The 21,508-nt window shown below is 32.3% G+C and overlaps 1 protein-coding gene across 1 annotated transcript in view; it reads right to left on the bottom strand.

Annotated features, from left to right (window-relative positions):
- Positions 1-20,419, bottom strand: part of LOC127726641 (low-density lipoprotein receptor-related protein-like) — a 33,215-nt gene extending 12,796 nt beyond the window's left edge. Inside the window, exons 1-10 of the mRNA XM_052234075.1 lie at positions 20,322-20,419; positions 13,397-13,487; positions 12,109-12,219; positions 11,347-11,499; positions 9,838-9,975; positions 7,989-8,114; positions 6,580-6,711; positions 5,540-5,656; positions 4,412-4,531; positions 642-764 (exon numbers count right to left, since the gene is read on the bottom strand). Of these exons, the coding sequence (XP_052090035.1) occupies positions 642-764; positions 4,412-4,531; positions 5,540-5,656; positions 6,580-6,711; positions 7,989-8,114; positions 9,838-9,975; positions 11,347-11,499; positions 12,109-12,219; positions 13,397-13,487; positions 20,322-20,330 (1,120 nt within the window). The 5' untranslated portion in view covers positions 20,331-20,419. The remainder of the gene's footprint in view (positions 1-641; positions 765-4,411; positions 4,532-5,539; positions 5,657-6,579; positions 6,712-7,988; positions 8,115-9,837; positions 9,976-11,346; positions 11,500-12,108; positions 12,220-13,396; positions 13,488-20,321) is intronic.
- Between the last annotated feature and the right edge of the window lie 1,089 nt (positions 20,420-21,508).

Genomic DNA, 21,508 nt, shown 5'->3' with positions numbered 1-21,508 from the left:
CAAACCATTTACCCCAAGTTTGCGTGTGTTCCTAATTGTACTAAAACTACCTCGAACAATCTTAAAAAAGTATTATTTTATATCTCATCGGTACTGAACAGAAATAAATAATTGAAGCAGTCACGACTTAATCCTTTCTTCTTTTGTTACTATGTTTTTTTTTGTTACGAAACTTTTTTCATCTGAGATAGTGATTTATTGATTGATTTATTGGTTTTTAACGCCACTTTCAGTACTATTGGCTATTTCGTGGCTGTCAGTTTTTATTGTTGAAGGAAGCAGGAGTGCCCGGAGAGAACCACTGACCATCGGCTGGGAAACTGACAATACTTGTCACTTCAGATTGTCTGCTATGTGCGGGGTTCAACCTCACAATCTCAGTATTGACAGGCTAGTGATACAGTAGTTGTACAACTTAGAACACTCGGTCACCGAGGCCCACTAAGATTTTTAAACAGATACACATAGTAATTTTTTTTCAAAGAAAGATACAAAAGTGCAGCTCAAGTAACTTTTACGATATTATTTTTTTTTTAAATCATTTCATCGTTTCCTTGAAGTTCATTTATTCAAATTATATATGTAAATTACTACCTCAAAGTGTCGGACCATTGTTTAAATCAATGTGCTTATGTCTTTACCTCTACAAACTTCCGCTGATTCGTCCGATTTATCAGGACAATGTTCATAGCCATCACACACACTTTCTTTTCTCGTGCAAGTTTCATCTTTACATTTAACAAACCCTTCTCGACACTCTATTTCTGGAACAGAAATTGGGCGTGCCATTATAAATAAAAGAAATATTGGGTATACCACCATGAAAAAGTAAAGCAAGAAAGTTGTGCGTGTAGACGTGAACAAATTGAGATGAGGGTATACATCAATAGGGACAGTAACAACAAAACTGATCAAAATACATGTGGATAGCAACATACAGTCTTCAGCAATGGATAAGTCTCTATCAGCATGGGATAGTAACAACACAACTGATCAATATACATGTGGATAGCAACATACAGTCTTCAGCAATAGATAAGTCTCTATCAATATGGGACAGTAACAACAAAACTGATCAAAATACATGTGGATAGCAACATACAGTCTTCATCAATAGATAAGTCTCTATCAGTATGGGACAGTAACAACAAAACTGATCAAAATAAATGTGGATAGCAACATACAGTCTTCAGCAATATATAAGTCTCTATCAGTATGGGACAGTAACAACAAAACTGATCAAAATACATGTGGATAGCAACATACAGTCTTCAGCAATAGATAAGTCTCTATCAGTATGGAACAGTAACAACAAAACTGATCAAAATACATGTGGATAGCAAAATTCAGTCTTCGGCAATAGATAAGTCTATATCAGTATGGGACAGCAACAACAAAACTGATCAAAATACATGTGGAAAGCAACATACAGTCTTCAGCAATATATAAGTCTCTATCAGTATAGGACAGTAACAACAAAACTGATCAAAATACATGTGGATAGCAACATACAGTCTTCAGCAATAGATAAGTCTCTATCAGTATGGAACAGCAACAACAAAACTGATCAAATACATGTGGATAGCAACATACAGTTTTCATCAATAGATAAATCTCTATCAGTTTGGGACAGTAACAACAAAACTGATCAAAATACATGTGGATAGCAACATACAGTCTTCAGCAATGGATAAGGCTCTATCAGTATGGGACAGTTACAACAAAACTGTTAAAAATACATGTGGATAGCAACATACAGTCTTCAGCAATAGATAAGTCTCTATCATTATAGGACAGTAACAACAAAACTGATCAAAATACATGTGGATAGCAAAATTCAGTCTTCAGCAATAGATAAGTCTATATCAGTATGGGACATCAACAACAAAACTGATCAAAATACATGTGGATAGCAACATACAGTCTTCAGCAATAGATAAGTCTTTATCAGTATGGGACAGTAACAACAAAACTGATTAAAACATGTGGATAGCAACATACAGTCTGCAGCAATAGATAAGTCTCTATCAGTATGGGACAGTAACAAAAAAACTGATCAAAATACATGTAGATAGCAACATACAGTCTTCAGCAATGGATAAGTCTCTATCAGTATGGGACAGTAACAACAAAACTGATCAAAATACTTGTGGATAGCAAAATTCAGTCTTCAGCAATAGATAAGTCTCTATCAGTATGGAACAGCAACAACAAAACTGATCAAAATACATGAGGATAGCAACATACAGTCTTCAGCAATAGATAAGTCTCTATCAGTATGGGACAGTAACAACAAAACTGATCAAAATACATGTGGATAGCAACATACAGTCTTCAGCAATAGATAAGTCTCTATCAGTATGGGACAGTAACAACAAAACTGATCAAAATACATGTGGATAGCAACACACAGTCGTTAGCAATAGATAAGTCTCTATCAGTATGGGACAGTAACAACAAAGCAGATCAAAATACATGTGGATAGCAACATACAGTCTTCAGCAATAGATAAGTCTCTATCAGTATGGGACAGTAACAACAAAACTGATCAAAATACATGTGGATAGCAACACACAGTCGTTAGCAATAGATAAGTCTCTATCAGTATGGGACAGTAACAACAAAACTGATCAAAATACATGTGGATAGCAACATACAGTCTTCATCAGTAATAAGTCTCTATCAGTATGGGACAGTAACAACAAAACAGATCAAAATACATGTGGATAGCAACATACAGTCTTCAGCAATGGATAAGTCTCTATCAGTATGGGACAGTAACAACAAAACTGATCAAAATACATGTGGATAGCAAAATTTAGTCTGCAGCAATTGATAAGTCTCTATCAGTACGTAACAACAAAATTCATCAAAATACATGTGAATAGCAACATAGAGTCTTCAGCAATGGATAAGTCTCTATCAGTTTGGGACAGTAACAACAAAACTGATCAAAATACATGTGGATAGCAACATACAGTCTGCAGCAATAGATAAGTCTCTATCAGTATGTAACAACAAAATTCATCAAAATACATGTGGATAGCAACATACTGTCTGCAGCAATAGATAAGTCTCTATCAGTATGGGACAGTAACAACAAAACTGATCAAAATACATGTGGATAGCAACATACAGTCTGCAGCAATAGATAAGTCTCTATCAGTATGGGACAGTAACAACAAAACTGATCATAATACATGTGGATAGCAACATACAGTCTGCAGCAATAGATAAGTCTCCATCAGTATGGGACAGTAACAACAAAACTGATCAAAATATATGTGGATAGCAACATACAGTCTGCAGAAATAGATAAGTCTCTATCAGTATGGGACAGTAAAAGCACAACTGATCAAAATACATGTGGATAGCAACATACAGTCTTCAGCAATGGATAAGTCTCTATCAGTATGGGACAGTAAAACACAACTGATCAAAATACATGTGGACAGCAACATACAGTCTTCAGCAATGGATAAGTCTCTATCAGTATGGGACAGTAAAACACAACTGATCAAAATACATGTGGACAGCAACATACAGTCTTCAGCAATGGATAAGTCTCTATCAGTAAGGGACAGTAACAACAAAACTGATCAAAATACATGTGGGTAGCAACATACAGTTGGCAGCAATAGATAAGTCTCTATCATTATGGGACAGTAACAACAAAACTGATCAAAATACACGTGGATAGCAACATACAGTCTGCAGCAATAGATAAGTCTCTATCAGTATGGGACGCTTTCAATCGCTTAACAGATTAAGATAAAAACTAGTTTACATAGACATAACATAACCTTCAATTCTTCAAAGATACCTGTATAATAAAATAGCAACAACACAGGGGCTCTTTTCATAAAAAATCATACGACCAAAACATGTGATTAAAAATGTCGGCGAAGTAAAAATCACAGCTACGTACAAAAAATGACACAGAAACAAAAAGTCCAATAAGCAACAACAAAGCAATTAAAACAATACCATGTATTACAAGTTTTACTTTATGAATAAAATTACATCTTAAAACATTATCATGATATATTGAAATATGAGCACATCTCAAGGACTTAATTCCTTCAAATGAAACTGTAATATCGGTTCATGTCATTTGCTGCTATAAAATTGTTATCATCACCAGCTCAGTAAGCAGCACTTCTGTATTGACATGAAATATTATTAATATGGTCATATTTATAAATTTTGTTTTCAATAAAATATTTAATTTTTTGAAAAAGTAAGTACGGTCTATCCCAGAAATAGCTTACCTGAGCTGTATTAGAAAAAAAACTTCTGCACAATTAGATTAACTTGTATAAAAAAGCGCAAGACTTTATGACTGGATCTGTTAAATCGTGAAAGTTCAATTGACAAACAAACTTATTTATTCAAACTCATCTTGGTTTACCTTTGCATATTTCTGGTAAAGAATCATCCTGACAGTTGTTCCATCCTCCACAAACACCTTTTATATCGACGCACTGCTTGTTATCTTTACATTTCACCATGCCCTCAGGACAGGTCATATCTAGAAAACATATTTATAAACTAACAAACACAAACATGAAATGAATGACGTTTAAAAGGACCATATGTTACATATATCTTACATTAAACGAAAATGTGCAGACATTTACTGTTTTATCAGTAACCGACGTTGTCCTTTTCCTTAATCCCGATCATCTAATCTTAAGTGACTGTTGATCATCATGATGGGTAATACATGCAAAGGAGATACTTTTCATGTCACCGAACCTGGTCCCATTGTTTTTATTATTTTTTATTATTGATTTGATTATTCTAAATGAATTAACTACATTTGAACATCAGTTAACTAATTTTTGTTTAAGGATGTTCGTTACTCTGTTTCAAAATAACAAGCTTCTTAAAAGATTAAAATAAATTGAAAGTATATGAATTAAGGAACTAAAAAAGCGGAAAAAAATGAAGGGTCCATGTGCTTGTTTTCAAGATATAAGCCATTGAAAATTTGGCTGGAAATGATTATCTCTAGATTTTTCATTAATTTAACATTAGGACCTTTGTTCTTTCAAAAACTATGAAAAAATAACAAGGATTTGATAAGATTTTCAAATATGGCTTTTAAAACTATATGTTATAAAAATACGTAAAGAAAAGTAGGGGTTTGCGGGCAAAATGTTTTAATGACACTACATGGATAAAACCAGAGGATTCCGAATATCTGTCTAAAATTCAAAAACAAGAGGAGCAAACATCCTTTATGGAAATACCAACAACAAAAAACAAACTGAAAATTGACATATATATCGTGAGTTATGTCAAGGGCTATGGAACAACATTTACTTCTGAGTTATGATCTCATTGATTTTTTTTCTGGTAAATAGGAGGTAATGAAATTTGAACAATGTTTCATCGCCAATAGCAAATGCACTATAGGTCTAAAACTAACAAAGTATTAATTATGTAATTTTTTTCCGAAAGGGAGGAAATATGATCATAGAAATACAATCTTCTGATTTGTTAGCATAATGTATACTAGTAGCTCATTACTTACTTCTGCATATATCAATATTTGGAAGACCACATGGTGGGTATCCAGAACAAAAATAGCTTTCTCTTATACATCGTAATCCATCAGGACATTTAATAAATCCTTCCCCACAATCAGTGACTGAAATATATGTTTATTGTTTGAACACAAATCAATGCACGCCGCAGATAAGGATTTACATTGCATATCCAAACAAAGATATACTATTAGACTTTTTTCATTTCTATTATACCTTCACTTTGAAAGACTACGACTCTCTTTAAGCAACACTTTAAATGTCATGTGGGTTTTGTGTAAAGGGATTTGGAAGTCTAAAACTAATCAATTATTTAATGTTCAAAACTATAAGGTTGATTCTCTACATAAAGTGTGCTAAAAAATTATACCAAAAACTTTAAACAAGAGTATAAAAATGTAGATTTTTTTTAAAAAAACTCGCTTTGGTTGTTTTACTCTTTTGTGTTTTAAAGCATTTTTGAAGCGAATGTGCATTCATGGAGTAATAAGTTTTCACTTAAGTCCACATTGTATTTTCTATTGTTGATGTAGTTTCCAATAACTACTTTGATTCACGGACTCTCCTACACATCCTACAATTGCACCCAGATAATGAAAAATAATGTTCCGATTACAAATGATATAACTGTGACCTTTGCTTTGAGTAGCAGTATGCAGCTTTTTTTGGTTAGCGTTATGTTGGGTCCATCTTTTCTGTCTATACAAAATTTGTATTTTGTATGATTCATGGTCAATTGAAACCTGCGAAATCTACGAAAGTAGTTCCCTTTAGTATAATAATGATGATTTATTTTTTAAATATCATATGATGAAATTCTGGTAACTGATTTATTGGAGTAGACTTGTGCGTAACATAACATAACAGGTTTTTCTTTCTGGCCTTTTGTATGCTAGCCAGAAAAGGACTTCATTACTTTGGAGAAACCTAGTAAGGTTGTTTACTATAAGTCAGCATATAAGTCGTAAGAAAGCTACACTTTGCAATTCAATTAAAGTAATTCGGGCTAAGGGATGCTCAGTAATACCTCTACAAACTTCATCTGATTCGTCAGACCCGTCATTACACTGAGGCCAATCATTACCATTACAAAGTGATGCAGTTGAAATACATTGAAGGCCATCCTTACATTTCCAGAAATCATCCATACATTGATACGCTGACAAAAAAATGAAAATTGAAGCTAAATTTATAAACAGATCAATATATATATTTTATTCTATGATTAGGTAATACCTTTAATAAACCAATTTTAATTTAGATATAAGTATTTACAATCTACTACATTTTACATATATATATATATATATAGGAAAAAAAATTATAAGACTGAAAATGCACCAAATATTTATATTCAATATGAATATTCACATTTTGTCTATTACAGCAACAAATTGTTCAAAAATGTTCTCCATAGTATGCTACCGGTTTCACATATATATACAAGTCTAAATTGAAAACAACGTTCAAACCTATGATTGCGTTGGATAAAAACCGCAATTGTTATACGTGTGCATGCAAAACAAATTTCTTGGTAGAGGGGTCTAAATACAGCACAAACAACATTTTCCAAAAGACCAAAAAAGTGAATAAGTATATTTGAACAAAACGCATTTGACTATCAGGTCGAACAACGGATGTTCTTAAACCCTGCTGACTGCAATTGGCGATTGCCAAATAAACGGATCATAAGATGTAACAAAATGGATCCTAATTATTAATTTAATACCAAACAGAAAACAATATATATATAACCGACTAATAAATATCACTGCACTTCTCTATGTACCATATTAAATGAATCAGTGACTAACGGAATAAACCATCTGATGAGAAAAAAGTAAAACAACAAAAATATCGAACTTCAAGGAAAATTCAAAATGGAAAGTCCCTTTACAATTGGCAAAATCAAAACCTCAAACACATCAAACGAATGGAAAACAACAACAACTGTCATATTCCTGACTTGGTACAGGCATTTCCTTATGTAGAAAATGGTGGATTAAACCTGGTTTTGAAGCTTTATGAGAACGGTGAAGGATACCAAAGAGACATTCAAATTCACAAGTCGAAAATAAACTGACAACGCCGTGGCTAAAAAGAAAAAGACAGTACACAAAACACAACATAGAAAACCAAAGAATGAGGAACACGAACCCCACCTAAAACGTAGCTTCTGAACATTCTTGAGCGTACCGGTTGAAAATTTATCCTATATCAAATTCATATAATACCTTGATCATGTTACTAGAAGTAAGTCGGTAAACTTGATTTGCGACGAACTGCTTAACAAAGTTTGGCAGGCTCCCTGACTTTGTCTCTTAATGCCTTGCCTTCATCACACAGGACATAAATCTCGTTATAATAACAAGATCAAAGATAAAGGAAAATAATGATTAAAAATTTAAACATAGTTAAGCAATATTTCATTCATACCTGAACAAACATCTGCTGATTCATCAGATTTGTCATTACAGTCTATACGACCATTACACATAACATATTTAGATATACACTGCAAACCGTCTTTACACTTAGCAAATCCTTCTAAGCACTCATAACCTTTGAATATATCAATTTATAATATCAGTTGCTGATTCGTTACTGATTTACAATAGGTTAAAGGTACTCAATTGTTTTATTATATATTTTTTATTTGTTTTGAAGTTCATCAAAAGCATGTTTAATACGTTATTTGGGAAGGGAAGGATCGTATACATATTTTTTTCAAAGCTGGAAACTCTAATTATCCGAATATGTGAATAGTATGTTATATTTAGAACAAGTGCGTAGGGTATTAACAAGACGACCAGATGGGCCATAATTGTTAACAAACGGATATTATTCAGACAAATCCTTGTAAACTCGAAGAACCAAGGAGCCTGAATCGTACTCAAGTATAATATGTCTACAAAAAAGCTCTATGCAGTGATATTGGATTTGTTATAATTTTAAAAAATTGACTAAGCATTACCATTTGTGTTGATATGAAGTGCAGAGGACATAGAATGAAAGTGTTAAAACTATGGAGTTATTAAATGCATGCAAGGAAATGAGTTTTCAGAGATATTTTTGTGTGATAAGGGGACGTTTGACTTCGATAAGCCGCACCAACAAAGGGCTTTTCAGGATATGACAAATTACAAAAATAAATGAATCCAACTTCGAACCACTCCATCATTCATGTCCAAGTTTACGACATGAGCAAAGGAATGGAAGAAAAAGGTTACCGTTAGAAAGTACCTGAAATGAATTGCGCATATCTATTAGAAATTTTAAGACACCTCCTATTAGGAGTCTTTTAATGAATTTGGTTATGTTTGACCTTAGTAGACCAAGTCTTAATAGTCGGTTCTACAGTTTGCATTCCTTTTCGTCTGCTATACTTTTTAAGATGATCGGTATAATTTAGATATGGCAATTTCTTCTAGTATCAATACTCGAGAACTAGGTTCAAATTTCGCGAGTACTTGAGAACTCGAATAATATCTGTAATAAAAGTACTAAGGGAGCATTTTTTGGTTATGTGTTTATAACCCCCCAATCATCTAATTAATTAACTGTAAGCAATACAAAATTGCATGCAGTTAACCACAATTGGATTTATTTCTGTTTTTATTTGAGAATTTAATTTCATACTATACTACATCAGATGAGAGCCGATACAGATAATAAGGATTGTATCAAGATACTAATGTGTGACAGACGACCGTTTTTTAGATGATTCCGACGGGCACTGAGCAGGATGTTTCATATTAACATATGCTTAAGAATGTTTGTTGTACTATGACCGTTTACGGGTAGACTTTTTGTATTACAATAAAGTGGAAATTTCAAATGTTGCTCAGAAGGATACGTCAGAAACAATTTATTCGGGTATCCTGGTACGAAATTTGCACTCGAGTACCTGATCTTCCAAGCGAACTCAAGTTCAAGTTGCTATCCCTTCTAAAATATTCTACTCATTGTCATTGGAAACATGGAATAAATAATTAAAAATACATCATAGATAAAAGCATAACATCATGTTACTAAGTAAGCTACATCAATTTTGACAAATTAAGTGTATTCAAGTAGTAAGAATCTTATTTTTCGTGTCTTATGGAATTTTTGTCCAGTGTTTCTTCTCAGTGTTATTAAAAAACATTGAATTTTATGACATTCTCTTATTTTAGGCGAAATTACATGTATGACATACTTAAAATTGAGTCAATATAAATTGTTTGTTGGCTAATTATACTGTTGCATGACTGTCTGATTTTGCTATATAATTGAGATATTTTACTTTTGCAAAAATCTTCAGACTGGTCAGATCCATCTTTACAGCTCCCATATCGCCCTGAGTATCCGTTACATAGGGTATGTTTAGAAACACATTGTAACCCATCTTGACATTTGACATAGCCTTCAGGACACTTATGATCTACGAAAAGTAAAAATCTTTGTATTACATTAGTATACTTTGGTAACAGATAATTTACTGATAATATCGTTTCAAGTGCGAAAATCAAATACGTCATTTTTTTTTTTTATTAAAAACCATTTTTTATTAAAATGTTCCATAATTGTTGAAATGACAAACAACAAATAAAAACAACAGAGGAATTATGGGGTATTTACATTTGTCAGTATGCTGACATAGTAAAATGACATATAGATCGAGATATACATAAAGTCTTCACAAACAGCTAAATGTAAAACAATATGTTAACACATGTTGAACAGGAACTGATTACCCTTCCGGAGGAATTTAGTTTTTGGTTGAAATCTTAAGTTTTGTATTGTGTATTTGTTCGTTTTTCGTTAAGTAACGGACTAGCTTGGAAATTTGAAAACATCAAATATTACTTTATTTAGATAGTAAAAAAACTAGGTAAACTTTAGTATTCCGCTTAGGCATTATACTTTAATCAGTTTAATCGTGTATACATACAATGGAATAGACCTAAACGTAAGTCGTTTGTAGTTGATACATATTTTACTGTGCATGATGTTTTACACTTTGGTACATAATACGTACAGAATGATGTTATTTTGCCATGAAGTTGTCACTTTTTTCATTGATTTCTTGGTGGATATTTGTTTTTCTTTTCGTTGTCTTTTTTCATTATTTGACCAATTACTTTTTATAGATCATTGTTCCCCTTGGTATTGTTCCTCGTTTTTTGAAAGGTTATGTATCGTTGTAGATTAATCTAAGAATGACTACAAGGAATCCGCTATCAACATAATTGTTTAAAAAAACACCACATGAACAAAGATAATAACAGACTAATTAACTTTAAATGGGTAATTCAATAAATAGCAGACACCAAAAATAATTATGGGAAAAGTAGCAAAAACTAATGTAAAGTCTTCATAGTATAAGTAATCAAAAAATTTAAATTTTGAAAACAATTATCCACGAAAGCGCACATAAAGATTAACTATTACAGGAGCTCGGGCACGAGAAACATACTTATCGTTTTTCATATTCTGTAATTGGTGTTTTTTTTTTAATTTGTTAGTAGACTTCTAATTTAAAGTAAATAAAGTAGAGAATATAAGAAACTTCATGTCTTTCTACACATGCACGTTATTACTACGTTTTGATGCAACGCCACTGACAACATTGTGGGAACACGCGTTATTGTATGACATCAGAGAAGTCCAATAACTCTTCATTGTTTACTTTATTTCACATGTGATTTAATCGGTGTTCAATTAACAGGGAGATCAAAGTATCTCAAAGTTAACTAATGTTATAATGATAATAGACTGTCATTGGTTTTTTCAACCATTCAATGAAAAGTACCTTTACAGAATTCTGTATCTTCATCCGTACCGTCATCACATGCTTGATGACCGTTACAGAGGCCAGTGCTAGGGTAACAGTGTATTCCATCGTTGCATTTAATGTTTTCATAGTGACTGAACATCGGGTCAAATGGTTGAGGACATGGTTGTGCTTTAAAGAGATATATTATATATCAACATAGTTTACATTAGGAACATCATTTTATATGTTAATACATCAACGATCTAACAACTGAAATATTTATTTAATGCAATGTTTTATAAAATTGAATGTAATAAACAAGCGTGTCTGATAATCACAGAAGCCTCTGATTTCAAGGTATAAAAATTTGGGCATTTTTTGGACTTTTCCAATTTAATAAAAACATAAAACTGAACTAATATGATTTGTACATGTATGAAGGAGAGGAGAGAATTCTGAAAATACGAACAAATGAAAGCCCATTGATTATATTATCATAAGGATAGTGACTTTTATTTATTAGTGTTTTCTGTTTTTAATAGTTTGTAATACATTTGTTTTTTGTTTACTTTTAAGTATTTTTTTTTTGTATATTCTTGGGTTGTTTCGATTTTTTTTTTCTTTGCTTGCATTATAGTTTTTTTCAAAGCAAGTGCTTTATTCAAACAACCGTTTTTGGTGTAGATGTAGTTGTAGATAGTTGTCTCTATGGCAATCTAATCACTTCTTATTTTCGTAATTAATACTTAGTGATAGAGAAACTAAAGCAAATGATGTTCTATGTATTTATAATACCACCTTTACAGATATCTATATTTTCATCTTCTCCATTTTCACAATTATTATAGCCATCACAGTAGCTCGCTAGAATAAGACAATTAGTCCCATCGCTACAGGGTACACATTCAGCTGAAATAAAAGAATAGAAATCAGTGAGGAGCATTATTTTCATTAAATGAACAAATTTTAAAAAGCAATAATACTGGAGCAAGAAGGAGAATCGTCTTTTTTCATACTTTGCTTATTACAACTTACCAAATAGATCGATAAAAAGACGAGTGTTTATGAGCACATTTAGCATGTGATATCGTTAAGTAACGGACTAGCTTGGAAATTCGAAAACATCAAATATTACTTTATTTAGACAGTTAAAAAAACTAGGTAAATTTTAGTAACCCGCTTTAGCATTATACTTTAATCAGACTAATGAAATATACCTAAACGTAATTCAGTGGTAGTTGATACATATCTTACCTTATATGATGTTATACATTTTGGTACATAACGCGTACAGCACCGGTTCGATATTCAAAATTTCGCTGTTCAATATTGAAATAACATGAATAAGAAGTTGTGGCATGATTGCCAATATCCAACACGTGTCGTAGATGTTAGCAACTACAGTTCACCGTACAGTCTTTAAAAATGAGCAAAAGCCACACTGATTGATTAGCAAGTCATAAAAGGTCCCGACATGACAAAATTTAAGCAATTCATAGTATACAAAATCTGCCCTATCCAGAAAACTGGCATTCTAAATATTTCTCCCGTCATTCCTGTCGTCTTACTCTGCAGAATCGTCCTGTTGTACTAAAGGTAATAAATTCTGGTCTTGAAAAAAACATGAAATAATTGTTTCTGGGCGTTAGGAAATAACAACCAATCAATCATATTGGAATGAACAAGAACGTAATTGAAAAAAAGCATAACTTATAAAGACACTGTAATATGAACAAAATAAAAAGGGAATACAGGACTGGTGTTAACCGACTGTATGAAAATACGTAGACGTGGTATGATTGCCAATGAAACAAATTTCCAATTGACGTGGAAGTTAGCAATTATAGGTCACTGTATGGCCTCAAACAATAGGGAAAACTTATGACGCAGTTAAATAGTAAAACAATTTAAATGAGAAAACTAACGGTCTGATTTATGTTTATTTAAAGAATTGTTAATTATTTAAAAAATAACATTATTCTCAGTTCTCTAAAATCAGTTTTTAAAACGAAAATGTAATGCAATCTTTTTTTAAACTACTTCTTAAAAAGATGAAAATTTATAAGATTCCATTAGACTAACATACAACGTCTCATCATCGGGGGAAATGCAAATACTCCACTATTTCCATATAACAGCAATACACTGATCAGTATATCTTTTAAATACATATTGACCTGAAATAACAGTACGTGAATATTACACAAATGTAATTAGTTTCATTAATTGAACATGCATTAAAAAAAAATCAAATGGTTTACTGATGAAGAACAACAGCTATCGAATACACTTTTCTTATTAAGTTAAATAAGATACGTGTACATATTTGATGTTTGGTCTTAATAACGAATAGTCGTCTCATTGGAAAGCATACCATATCTCCTTATTTGGTTAAGTAATCGAGACGAGGTCATAGCGGTATAAACAATATTCTTAATTGCAGCAATGTCGTGTTATAATTATAATAATAATTATTATTATTATTATTATTGGTTCAACTCGAACGACGCTCGTAGCAATAGAAACAAAACAAATGTCAAATACTAAAATCTTTTTTCAAATTGAAAATAACACTTTATTAATTATATAAATGGCCGAATCACTTTTCTGTATTTACCTTTAACAGGAATGCTCAAAGTCAAATATGTGAAAGCCAAGAATGTATAAATACCGAAACACATGAAGAGCTATATGACCAAAAAGAACTTAAAATAATACATAAACTCATATAAGGTCAACTTTGCCTAAGAGAGTTGTAACTTTTGTCAATGAAGTTTTACATAAATGTGACCTGTCACGCTTATATGTACAGTACTAACAGTAATTTCCCCAACTTTACTGCTCCAAATCCACATTTCGTCAATAAATTTCTCTTCAGCGATGCTTGAGGTCAACGTATTTGAAAATCAAAAACTTATTCAAAAGAGTTTGAAAATAGAAGAGGACAAAAAGCATAGCCAAATCCGGTCAAGAGATCAGAGCTATATATTTCTTAATTAAAAAATGAATTCAAAAATTTTGTAATACCAGATTTTAATAACACAATATCCGTATTTTCGTACCAGTACCGAAGTATTTTCTACTGTGTTCGTGATAACCTAGGGAACTAATAGTCCATCAGCAGAGGCATCGACACAGTGTTAGTAAGAATATCAAACGGCGAAAAAGTGACTGCAACAGATGCGCTTTCCGACAATGAATGTCTCTTCAGTGATGCTCGAGGCCAAACATTTCTAGATTTTACCCGCATTAAAAAAAGGAAGAGAAGATAATCCAAAAAGAACAAAAATAATAGACAAACCGGGCAAGGAATCAAAATTTTCCTTGAGGGAGATGCATCCCTGTATTTAAAAAGCTTAAAGACTTTGAAATATTAAATCTTAATAACAAAATAAACGTATTTTCATAATAGTTCCAAAGAACTTGCTACTGGGCTGGTGATACTCTCGGGGACTAACAGTCCACCAGTAGAGGTATTGGTCCAGGGTAGTTACAGCATTAACGATACCAGTTTTACTGCACTAGATGAGTATTTCGACAAGAAAGTTCTCTTCAGTGATTGATGCTCGTGGTCAAAATGTTTGAAAATCTAAATCATTTTTTTCAAAAAGGAAGAGCTGATTAACTAAAAAAAGGACAAACAATATAATCAAAACTGGGCAAAGATTCAGAGTTTCTATGTGTGAGATATTTTCATTAATTTAAGATAATTTTAAACAGCAATTCTTTATTACAGAATATTCGTAGTTTCATGCCAGTACCAAAGTAATGGCTATTGTATAGCAAAGGCCGGACATAGAATCAGTGCTTTGCATGAGTAAGATATATATTACATAACTGGTAAACAATAATAAATATATATTTAAATAACTATATATAACGTCCGTCGTAAATTGTCTCAAATTAGTTCTCTTAGTGCTATTATGTGTCTTTTGGTCCTATGACTTTTGACGTGCCTCGGTCTTTACAAATCCCGCTATAGCTATCGGATTTTTGACTTTGGGCGATCCTAGTTCAGGTTGGTCCTGAAGTGCGATTCGGACGTAAGAGGTTTTTACAGTGTTGTTTCGAGTTTGTTTACCCTTGAACTTGTATTTATATTTTACTTAATTTGTACATTATCGAGAAAGTGTCAACTACAAAAACTTTTATCGGCGTCTTTGTCAATATCAATCAACTACACAAACCTTTTTTTGTTTGATTTATTTGTATGTTTGTTTGAATTTTGTAGTCAATTGTGTTGTATGTCTATGATGTAAGTCTAGACAGTTTTGGCTTCTGGATCCCAATTTTTGTCACATTAATCGATTATGTCTGTTTAGGTTGTTCACCCAATTTTGTCAATATAATTGGTCTTTAAGCAACTGTCATACAAGTGGGAGGTTTAACTAACTATAATATCAGGTTTAACTCACCATGTTTTTCTGAAAACACCTATACAAGTCGGGAATATGTTTTTACCCGTTTCATTGGTTGATAACGGTTGATTTTGTCGATTTTTATGAACTTTCCCCTTTTTGAATTTACCTTGGAGTTCGATATTTTTGTTAAACATGTTAAACTTTCTTAGACGTATGATATACAAAAACATTGGATGTGACTGTATTGTAAGTACAATTATCATCGTTTACGAAAGACAATTGCAGCTGATCTGCACACCATTCATCTTCTTGCAGCAATACACCAAGTTTTGTGTTAAACTCGTGATGAATTCAAGCGATAGCAGTTAACCGATGTTCAAACCTTGTAAATCGATCGGGAAGTGATAAATCAAAGCAACAAACAAAACCGGACAGAATTGCATGAACTAAGACAGACGAGGAAATGTATTGCTTGTCTAAAGAACGCTATAATTTTATAGAGCCTAGTTAGCCGTGTAGTCTAGGGAGCCGAACAAAGTGCAGGATTACTGTAGCAGATGTTCGAATCCCTGTAAGGGTAAACAAACATTTGTTACTTACTGCAAATTTGCAGATCTCATATTGCTGTTCTAAATTTCAGACGATGTATATATATATATATTGAACAGGATTGTACATGGCAAAATAGGCAAAGGGAGAATCGGGAGAAGTTTTGGATAAAAACACTGGGTGTCCTCCATCCAGATGGAATCAATAGAAAGAAATAATTAAATTTACAGTCTAATGTTTATATTATGATATTAAGGATTTTGGATTAAAATCAATCGACCAAAACTTACCTGTATTAATATTGTTCTATGTTTACACCTTATACATTATATATCAGTATTGTTAAAACTTTTAACAATGAGGAAGGCCATTTTGTGAGCCGAAATATTTGCAATTATTGTATAATTTATATCATCTGTTCAGTTTTTCCATCTTTGTGCGATGATATTCAACACTTTTTAGTGTTTTGTTTTCCATCTATTTATCGGTATTGTTACACAATCTTTTAGACTCATATATATATATATATATATATATATATTCTGGTGTCAGTCCTGTCCAACGCAAAGTTTACCTGAAGGAGAACGACTGCCGTAAAGTCATCATATTTTTAGACGTAATGAATAAAATAATGTTGATGTGACTGTACGGTTTAATAGTGTTATTCAATGGCTGTTTCTGTATTAGCCCTGTTATAGATTCGAGGTTAGCTGTATTGGCCCCAAAACTTGAAGAGTCGAGGGCCAATGAAGCTGATCGAGAATTTATAAAAGGACAACACAGAAACAGCCAGTTCATAACACTTTTATTAAATGATACTAATTCTTCGATTAAAGTAAGAAACTTACCGATAAATATATTGTAGCTACATTTGAACGTGCCTTTTCCCATTCACGAAAAATTTGTGTGTCAATATTGATGACATTTCTGATTTCCAGTCGAAGTACTTAATCTATGCTGATGCATTTTTTAAACACAAAGTACCTGGGAATAGTCTAGTTTTTGTGTTTTTTGATCGACGGAAATGAAACGATGACGATCAATTGGAAATTCTACTCAGAAAGAATGTTGAATGTTACCGCTTCAAATCGTATGAAAAAACGGATTATAATTAAATTTTTCTTGTCATTTGAAATTGAATTGAAAAAATGTTTCTTTTAAATACAGTAGAAGATGCCCGCGAAATCGCGGTACAATTGGGCAAGTGTTGAAACAGAGTGGGACACAGTGATAAGGTTGACACTGTAAGGATTTGGACACGGTTAATTCATTTAATTCTATTTCTTTAAAGAGATGAAAATGAGGAACATAAGGCAAAAGATCCCATTCATCTCGGTTGGAAAATAAAAATATTAAATACCCTAAGAAAAGTGTGACAAAGTGTGATTTTCCGTAGTTTTTTACCCTTTTAACTCAATAACCTATGAGCTACATAAAATTCGTTGGCATTACCGAAAGGGATCAAAATGAGTAACACAATTGAAAAAAATCGACTGAGCATGCCCGAAAGCGTATAAGACACGGATCGATAACGCTCTTCGAATTCGGATATTTTATCAAAAATTGGCGTTTTCTGTGGAATAATTGTTGTTTCAAAGACAAATTTAGGAAGTATAAAACATTACATTTATACGTCATATCACAAATATTTCCAACTTTGTATGATTTCAGAGGAGTTGCGGCTCAATGAAATCGGTCTCTTTCTTTAGTAGTATAGATTCAAAATTTGGTGTAGCTTAAGAAAATGCAACCGGAAGTAAAAATCCTGCATTGCTTTTCGGCCTGGTCCAGTACAGATTTTTTTTCCGTGAAAAGCCGTATTGGACCGGGCCGAGAAAAAAATGCTAACTCATTATTAATATCAACAGAGCGACGTCATTAGAACTCCACTTGCTGATTTTTCCGTATTAGGATTTACTCGTATCATTTAATAAGTAATAGTATGATTCTTTACGACAGACTAATACAGCTGATCTGAAAAGAATACCATAAATTTGCCATAATACATCAAATTGCAAACCTTGATAACGCAGACGAAGAAATGCATAACTCAAAAAAAGAAGGCTACAATTTTATGTAGCCTAGTTGGTCGTGTGGTCTAGGGCACTTGACAAAGTGCAGATGGTCATGCCATGCTGTTACAGAAGAAGGCGTTCGAATTCAGATACGAATGCTAAGGGAAAAACATAATTGTGCTTACGCAAATTTCCAGACTCTAAGATTGTTTAAGATATTTTAGACGCGATATACATAAATTGTGGTGGTAGCCCCGTATCACCACAGGCTAACCGATGGAGGAAGGTCTGTCTTAAAGTTGTCATATTTAGACGTTAAATATAAAAAAAATATTAATGTGATTGCATGTTAGGTAAAATGTTTTTACGACAGACTTATTCACCTGATCTGAAAAGAATATCATATACTAGATAAGTAGACTAGGAAAAGCATTACTGGACTAGCAAAAGCTATAATTTCATATAATTAGTTGTCCTAATGTTCTAGATCGCTGAACAGAGGGAAGAACACATATGTTCTCACGCAAAGGTGCAGATCTTTTTTTTAGGGCTTAATTTCTAACGAATCATATATTCCAATGTATATATTGCTATGGACTTTTTTTCTAAAGTTATTTTTATTCTCTTTCAAATGTGGTGTATATACACATGACAACAATACCGTGACAAACATTTAGGGCACCTTTTATGGAACATGTTAATTTCGTTAACTACAACTTCTGTTGAAACTGTTATATTCAAATCAAACAAAACATGGAGATATCAACTGTTTCGGTTAACATACATATTTGGCTTTCAAATATTCGGCTTTGAGCGTTCCGAATGAATGTAAATCAAGTAAAGCGCTTCTGACGCATGAAATTTATAATTTGTTGTTTTCATTTTTTTTTGGCTACAGGACGGATGATACAAGCAAGATTGAAACTCCAGCAAAACACATACCCTGTGGTTGACGGAAAATACGTGATTTGATTTTCAAGTAAATAACATGCGTATAACTTTGAATAAACTTAACCAGAAATGTCGTCTTCAAAGTTTGGAAAGTAAACACATATAAACTGTTTAAACGCGACTTTCACTAAGCGGTCAGAACCCGTTATATGTCAACACCGGTAAAATTGGTTTGTAACCATCATTTAGGCACAATTACATCATTTCGTGAACTTCATCAAAATGTAAATAAAAATATTCGCCCAATTTCTTACAATTATCATATCGAAAAACCTTGATGGATCAAGCACGAAACATTTGAAGTATGTCAAACCAAGCAAGATTCACATCAAAATATTGAATCGGATTTGTGGTAATTTCATTTTGATATTATTTTGTTTAATGTATTCGGAATATTTGGGTGTTAAGGATGTTTGCTCCTCTGTTTCAAAATGACAAACTTTTTAAAAGACTGTTATAAATTGACAGTATATAAAAAATGTAATTAAAAAAGCAGAAAAAATTAATTGTCCGTGTGCTTGTTTTCGAGATATAAGCCATTGAAAATTTGGCGGGAAATGATTCTCTCTAGACTTTTCATCCATTTATCATTGGCACTTTTTTTCTTTCAAAAACTTTGAAAAAATAACAAGGATTTTATAAGGCTTTCAAATATGGCTTTTTAAACTATATGTAATAAAATTATGAAAAGAAAAGTAGGCGTTAGCGGGCAAAATTTGTAATGGCAATACATGGATAAAATCAGAGAATTCCGAATATCTGACAGAAATTCAAATACAAGAGGAGCGAACATCCTTAATACTCGTCAACTACGTATTTGATTTGGCCTTCCGAATGTTATAATTCGAGTATCAATGACGAGTCTTATGTAGACGAAACGCACTTCTGGCGTACCTAATTATAACCCTGGTATCTTTAATGATTTTCTTTTATATTACAAAAAGGAACTCACGAAAAAGACATGCTCACTTCACATTTTTATGCAAGCCCTGTATTTTCCCCATTTTCTACAAGTGTAATATTACTAAGCAGCGGAAACTGTATGCTTTTAGCTTAACAAAGTAAAATAAATAAACAAATAGAAAAACACATCATTAGATAAATGAACAAAAATAAATAATATATGTGTACATACCATTTCCATTTCAAATTTCTAAGACAAATAAGTTCCAACGAAACAAAATATATATAGTATGTTTATCGGTGATAAAACAAAAAAAAACCAAATCAGTTGGCTTTAGGTAGTTAAACAGATTGCAGCTAATGTAAACCTATTACGTGTTATTTAGTTAAAAATATGTTTAAAATAAATGACGGTAATTTTAGAGTTTTGATGCCGCCATCGGACTGATTTTATCTCTTTTTAAACAGCTTGTTTTAACAATTTAATGAGAAATTTAAATTTACCCGATGGTTCTACACGAATACAATTCCAGATTGCACTTTTGTCAAAATGTAATTTCTATAGCTATAACATTTGATAAACATATTATGTAGACAGGCTTAATATTAGACTTATTTCCAATTTTATTTTTTCCTTATTCAAATTTATTCATTGTCACCAATTCTTATTTATACATATCATATATAAGCTAAAATCAAGGAACCTGCAGCATTCTATAAAATTTAAATGTTTTACTTGTGTATCAATAAGTAATACTCAAATAAAGGAAGATTTAATGTATATCTCAATAAAACAATCCAACTAACAAAAGACACCAAGAGAGCAATTTCAATATTCCATAATTGACAGGTGGCTATACAGCATGTTTTTATGGAAATCAATCCTACATGTAGTCATTAAAAGTTGTCAAAAAATAAGCAGAAAGAGGGACGAAAGATACCAGAGGGACAGTCAAACTCATAGATCGAAAACAAACTGACAACGTCAGAAATATACAAACACCTGCCATCATCACCAAATTATTCAAATAAATTAATGCTGACATGAACAGAGTAGCGATGTCAACTAGACATTTGCAGAAACTCTCATACACTAACGATTAGGATTATAATTACACTTAGAGGTAGCATTTAAATCTTTGATCGTCTCATAGTGTAAATTTAAACCGTCGTTCCAAAAGAAAGTTTGACTCCTATGATGTATTTCTATAGTTGGACAACGGTGTTTTTAAGAAATATATAAGATTGAGAATTGAAACGGGGAATGTGTCAAAGAGACAACAACCCGACCAAAGAACAGAAAACAGCACAAGGTCACAAATTGGTATTTAACACAGCGAGAAAATCCCGTACCCGGAGGCGGGCTTCGGCTTGCCACTAAACAAAATGTGTACTAGTTCATAGAAAATGAACGTCACA

The sequence above is a fragment of the Mytilus californianus genome, unplaced genomic scaffold (genome assembly GCF_021869535.1).
Source record: "Mytilus californianus isolate M0D057914Y unplaced genomic scaffold, xbMytCali1.0.p SCAF_18, whole genome shotgun sequence".
Taxonomy (NCBI): Eukaryota; Metazoa; Mollusca; class Bivalvia; order Mytilida; family Mytilidae; genus Mytilus; species Mytilus californianus.
The sequence above is the reverse complement of the archived record's forward strand: the minus strand, read 5'-3'. Positions and strand labels throughout refer to the sequence as shown.